The sequence below is a fragment of the Triticum aestivum genome, chromosome 7D, assembly GCF_018294505.1.
Source record: "Triticum aestivum cultivar Chinese Spring chromosome 7D, IWGSC CS RefSeq v2.1, whole genome shotgun sequence".
NCBI lineage: Eukaryota > Viridiplantae > Streptophyta > Magnoliopsida > Poales > Poaceae > Triticum > Triticum aestivum.
In genome coordinates this window covers 402,273,718-402,280,154 of record NC_057814.1, presented here as the reverse complement: position 1 = coordinate 402,280,154, position 6,437 = coordinate 402,273,718, and the positions used below count along the sequence as shown (strand labels likewise).

The following is a 6,437-nucleotide window of genomic DNA, read 5'->3' as shown; positions in this document are numbered from 1 at the left end:
ATATCTATCGAAATCTCCAAAGGCATCAAACATCTTGTCCTGGGTTTTTAGTTTCACAGAAATGTGAACACCGATATCATTGGATACATCGATTAGATCCCCACTATGTCAGATCGTAGAAAAGCTTAGTGTTCATACTAGGTGTGGTAGCCCTCTCATGAAGAGTCTTCCAAACAGACCTCTTGGCTACATCCATCAACCATTATCTCAAAGATAATGTTGCTTGTGTTGCCTGGATGCAAACAGGTTACGTAATAAGCAATATCGCTATATTGCATATCTTGCAAGTCAAATCATATGAATGATTTGTTTACCAAGTCTCTACCAGCTTCTACATTCCAGAAATACATTCATGGAATTGGTATGTGATGGCTTCAGAATTTGCAAGAATTAGGGGGCGTACCTTCCTGAATTGTTCCTGTTCAAAGCATCATATTATACTCTTTTTTCCTTCATGAGTTTCCTTTAAAGGTTCTTATAAAGGTTTTTGATGAGGTAATATCAACATAAGATCATATGTCATACTTTCTGTTTTCCCCACCAGGTTTTTTAAGATAGTATATATGACATATTTATTGTCCTCTAAACTCTGTGAGTTTTCTCGTATTAAGTTAAAAGAGACAATAACCATTATATGTTGCATCATTTTCTCCTTATTTTTCCCACTCGGTTTGAAGGAGTTTTAGCAACATATTCTACACTACTCATATTTTTCCCACAGGGTTTTTGGAGGAGACTCTTTCGAGTTGATGATACTACATGGACAAGCGGAGATTAGGGGGAGTGTTAGAATTAAACACACATGTTTAATTGGAAGGGAATCTCCCCTTGTTAACTGCCATGCCGTTGCCATCAGGCAACCGACACGCCTCTCCCTTCGCGTCCCTCTGTATCGTCGCGTCCCTACGGGATGTATATATTGTAACAAACCCAATCAATGAGAACAACGATTCCACTACTTGTCAATTGTCTCTCGCTTACTTTGCAATATAAATGATGCTTATGCAATGGTGTTGATGCACAATCAACTTTTAATTTCTATTTAATAAATGAGGATATAACATCATTCAATTCGGCATGCGTGAGTATGGAATACTTGAGATATGCATGCATGGAAAAAAGAGCCGAGAAGTAGCTACATGCAAAACTAAACGAGGGGATACGACCTCTTCCAATGCCAACATGCTTAGATGGGGTGTACAATGCAAGGTGTTTAGGAGAGGTGCTTGGAGAAATAAACCAGGTTTTTCTTAAGCACTGGTGTTTATTTGTACAGGGTAGACGCTTAACTAGGCGTCTCTTCTGTAGAAATAGGCACCTGTGCTTCAAAAAACCCGGTTTATTTTTCTAAGCACCTCCCTGGCATCTAGCATTGTACAAAACCAAGTGTATTAAATGGCTTAGCAACTCAAGTCTCCAATACATGGGTGCTAAGTTTTTGGGTGCTAACCTTTCTTCATTTAATTAGTTGTAGACTCAAAATTATCCTTTCACCTAGGTCACGTGCTTAACACCGTTTCTTTATGAGGTCATCAAAATATTCTCTCTCTCCTTTTTAATTAACATGTCACATCAGGTTTTATGCCTACTTGGCAGCCTTAGCACCTGTATATGGTGAAGCATTGGGAGGGGCCTAAAATACTCCTGAAACGCCTTAGTGTGTGAGAAGTATCATATGTTTTGAAACTTTGCCCAGTGTTCTGATTTTGATGATACACATGCACTATTATAAGATGATTTGAATATTTTAGTATGACTACTTGTGAACTGAAATGAGTGAATAAACACATTAAAATATAAATATAACACATCGTACATACATCAGATTTAGAAAAACGTTGTTCTAAAAAAAAGATACAAAAAAATGTTAGTACACACTAATGTACATCTACTCCTACTCCCTCTGTCCAAAAGTATCTTAGGCCGCACTTGGATTGAGCGTAAAATACTTCCTCCATTCTCAAATATAAGTTTTCTTAGAGATTTTAACAAGTGACGACATATGGAGCAAAATGAGTAGATTTATATTTTAAAATATGTCTACGTACATTTTTATGTTATTGTCCATTTGAAATGTCTAAAAAACATATACTTAGGAATGAAGTAATACGGAGGTGTTTTCTTTACAGGTGCAACTTATCGGCTAATGAGCAATTTTTGGCCGGAAACGGAACGACCAACCGAGGCATGTATTTTTTCCGAAAGTTCTGTATTTTTTACACGGAGGTATTTCAAACGAAAACGCTGATACAAACAGGCCCTTAACTTTAGCACAACTTACAAAGAAAACACCTAAACTTTATCTCAAGACTGATGACCCAAATAGAACATTCTAAACTTTATCTTTTTTATGTACAGCAATAAGATGGAGTACAATGCATTAGAGGGGTTATTATATCAGTTTTGCTAAAGCACATAAGTATTGTACATCTAAGTCCTTGTCATTGTTCTTACACTGAGATTCGTGTGGATATTTTTCTTTTCTTTTTTCTTTTCCTCTTTATGCTTGATTCACTCACTTAAATGTGCAATAACTAGAGCACATCCATATCACATAAATTGTCAGCCTGTTCCACTAGAACGCAAGAGATGCACTTTGTTTTGAAGTCACGAGCACTGCATGATACACAAGTTATTGAAAAGGACGGCGCAACAGTACACGTCTCGGGTGTTTATCAAATAACAAAACAGAAGAGTACCAAGTCTAAGGCTATAGAAGTCTTACAGGGCAAAAACAACACACGCTCCTAAACGCACTCCATCAAAGTTAACAAATCCATCACCTAGCACGACGAAAAATGCAAGGCAAGGGACAAACTAGTAGGGCCGATAACGCCGCTGGCTTCCTTCGCCACCTCGGCCACCGCCATCCCGCCGGTCACCACGTCGCGGAGGGGGTGGAGGCGGCATTCCACCAGGTTGTTGCCTATCAACATTAGTAACACGTTGTCAAGGAACTGAAGATGTGTATGCATCGACACTAGTATGCAGAAAAAAAGTCTTACAGAACATAGCCAAGGCGACCATCAGGGAGCACCATCGGCACCATCCTCATTCCAGCTGGTGCTGGTCCTCTACCATAGATCATAGGCTGCAAAAAAAAGGATGTGGGTAAAGCCAAAGAAATACATAGCATGGTACTCTACATGAGTTATTAACTTGTGATGTCTTACCTGGTTGAATCCAGGGCCGCCACCATAGGCACCATATGGGTCTCCCATGTAGCCACCATAAGGTGGAAGAGGATAGCTGGGAGCTCCACCAGGCTTGAACGAGTGGTCAGGTTTCTTATCACTCAAAGGTTTGGCCATGGAAACTTCAAGCACTTGCCCTGTATTTCAGACAGCCACCAATTAACCGTGGTACTGCTTGAACAATTTTTCAGGAGTAGCAGTTCATGCTAGAACAAATCTAATTTTACCACGATAGATATTCCTTGAGATCTAAAACCAACAACTAATTCCTCATGAACTGTTAGTACTCCCACATAATCATTACATTCATTCATGTCAACAGAATCCAACAAGACAAACTTAACGCTACAACACTAAACTTCATTTGATAATGAAATGACAAGATAAAAATTACCATCGATTTCGTATTTTTCACTTCCTTTAACTGCCTTCAGTGCACTTGATCTTTCAGCAAAGTGAACAAACCCAAAATCCCTCTTATGCCCGGCCTTAGCAGGCGGTAAAACAATTTTTGTGACCTCTCCATGAACTTCAAAGAGATCCTTAACTTTCTCTTTAGAAACATTCTCCGGCAGGTTCTTCACATATATAGTCTTCACCTGTGAAGAAAATAAGTGTTACAGATGTTCAGCAGAGTTGAACAAAATCCGATGTAGTAATCTGGATGTAAATTATAGGTATGAAAACAAAAAATAACAAGACAATACAGCCTTAAATATAATGGATATTTCATCCATCACAGAATGGAGTTTGCATAGGCTGGGCTGATGTAAATGAAAAAATGACTTCAAAGTCAGGATATTATGTTAGTGCAATCAACAACTTCTTGCATATGCTGCAAAAAAAAAAAGAAGTTGCTGCTGATTCCTGACGAGATGTACATAAGATGAAGTCAGACTGCAGTTATGACTTTCTTTTTCTGTGCACAAGAAATTATGAGCGAGGATTATTCAAATCTAATGCACAATACTTGAATAGCTATTGTAAGCCACAAAAAGAACCAGGAAACATCAATCACGTCTAATATACTAGTATCTGTTTGGAAAATTATGCTCCAGTAAACCTTAATGTGAAAAATGGTACGGTAAGAACGTTAAAATTAAGATCCAAATAAGCCATGCTCCCATAGTTCCATTGTAAGCGGCTTCTGTTTGTGTATCGAAAATAGCAGCATAAAAACACAAGCAAGGTACTTCTGTCACTAAATTAGTCAATCCAACTATCAATATAAGCAGGTCTTAATAAGGATCGCTGCTTCAGATTGTAATGCTACACAACGTACATTGAAATACAATGCTATGCTTAAGAGTTCAATTCTTCATGCAGTGTCTACCTGAGCAGCAGATGAAGAAGAATCTGATGATGACGATGATGAACCCTTAGGTTCAGCCCAGCTAACAGTCAACTGGCTTCCATCAACCTTAAAGTCTGGTGATGACAATTTCTGCCTGGCATAATCTGCGCAAGCATGGTTATAGTACTCAACGAAGAGGAACCCACGGTTACGGCTTGGGTCATGCAAATCCTGCAAGGCAGTTTCTATTAGCAAATCTGGAACCTCCCTACCACAAAACAAGAACAGATTACAACCGCACCTTGAACATCTCAATATTCACGACCCCTGGCCCCTTCCCTTTGATTATGCTCGTCAGCTCATCCTCACTCAACCCTTTGGGTACATTGCCAACAAATAACCTGTGCTTGGCCTGGGACAATGAGCATCGCAGTGTTCTCCCCTGCACAGAAGTATCCATTGTTATGGATCAGAAATCACTCTTATCCACAGTATCCTGCAAAGATAACACATACTACCTTGTGGTCCTTGTCATGCAGTTCTTCGATAGCACGCTGCGCCACGTCCTTGGCAGTAAATGTGACAAAGGCAAATCCTTTGTTTTCCTTTGTTTCCTTATCCTTCATCAACCTCACCTGTTAACCATCGCACACATCACATAACATACTCCATGTTACAAAGCAAATAACCAATATGAGAAGGCTGTTAGCTTTCAGCACCTCAAAGATTTCGCCCAATGGCTCGCATAGCTCGCGGAGGTCCTCCTCGGTGGTGTCTCGGGGGAGGCCCCCGACGAATACCTCCGAGCCCTGCGGGGGTAGTGCGAGGAGCTCCTCCCACTTCATCTTCTCTTCTTCGTCCTCAGGCTCATCACCCTTCTCCATCTCGTCACCACTTGCCGCGGCAGGTTCGTCACTGGCAACCGCCATACCGGCGTCCTCCTCCCGGCCATCTCCGTCGCCATCGCCCTCCACCTCGATTTGAGGCTCCTCGGGCTCGTCCTCCGGCTCATCAGAGTCCTCACCACCGTGGCGGCGGCGGCGGTACCCTTCCTCGTCGTCCATGACGTCGTCGTCTCCCTCCAGGTCCACCTGCTCCTCCGGTTCCTCCGACGGCTGCCGATCCGACATCCCAAAACCCTAACCCTAGACAGAAACGAAAATCCCCGAACCATCAGGTATCGCCCGCGAAATCCCGCAGAAAACCGCACGAATTCACAGTGGAAGATACAAATCGAACACGCGTGGTACGGATCTGACGGCGGGGGATCGAAAATCGGTACCTTTGACCCGGAAAAAACCTAGGGAAATTGAAAAGCGCGGCATGATGCGAGAGGTAAACAGTAGTATAAGATTAGCAGCAGTAGTAGTGGGAGGACGAGAGGATTCGATTCGATTTGATTTCGATATATGTGAGTAGAAGGAATTATTGGAGCAGAGGAGGAGGCGAAGCTTACTGGGGAGTGGAGTTGTGTGGGTAGGGGAATTTGGCTGGCTGGCTTTGGGGGGGGGGAAGCTGCTGCTGCCGCTGCCTCGCGCGGTGAACGGAGAGGGTAGGATGTGGGGGCTTTCGGGAGTGTTTATAGCTAGGGCTTGGAGTGCTCGCCAGCACTGCCCTTGGATTTTTGGTACGGTGTAATAACCGGCAAAAGAAAATTGTGAAAATAATAATCAGAGAATTGGCCGTTTAAAACCTTGAGATGGCTTATTGGGTTTTCAGGATCTCTTGATGACAGAAATAGGAAAATTAGAAGGTTTGATGCGCATTTCAATCCTTGTGAAAATTACACAAGGTCTCACATGATGTAAGAATCCTTGAAAATTAGGTCAATATATAGATACAATCCTTATGAATCGAGTATCTTCATTGCTATGAAACACTAAGCCCCCCTCCTCTCGCAAACTAGCCGGCCGCTGCCACCCTCCTCCCGATCTCTCTCTCTCTCTCTC

At 41.9% G+C, this 6,437-nt stretch overlaps 1 protein-coding gene across 2 annotated transcripts; it reads right to left on the bottom strand.

The window, feature by feature from the left end:
- Positions 1 to 2,617: 2,617 nt before the first annotated feature.
- Positions 2,618 to 6,102, bottom strand: LOC123164994 (heterogeneous nuclear ribonucleoprotein Q). 2 transcript variants are annotated; one of them, XM_044582616.1, is made up of 9 exons: positions 5,945 to 6,102; positions 5,208 to 5,633; positions 5,007 to 5,123; positions 4,790 to 4,930; positions 4,528 to 4,719; positions 3,589 to 3,793; positions 3,174 to 3,331; positions 3,006 to 3,091; positions 2,618 to 2,926 (listed from the first exon to the last, which is right to left on the bottom strand). In XM_044582616.1, exons 2-9 carry the CDS (start codon positions 5,616 to 5,618, stop codon positions 2,818 to 2,820), a joined length of 1,419 nt encoding a protein of 472 aa, XP_044438551.1. In that variant the 5' UTR covers positions 5,619 to 5,633; positions 5,945 to 6,102; the 3' UTR covers positions 2,618 to 2,817. The 2 variants fall into 2 exon arrangements, with proteins under 2 accessions (XP_044438551.1, XP_044438552.1); XM_044582617.1 differs by having other exon boundaries at positions 5,771 to 6,037.
- Positions 6,103 to 6,437: the final 335 nt, after the last annotated feature.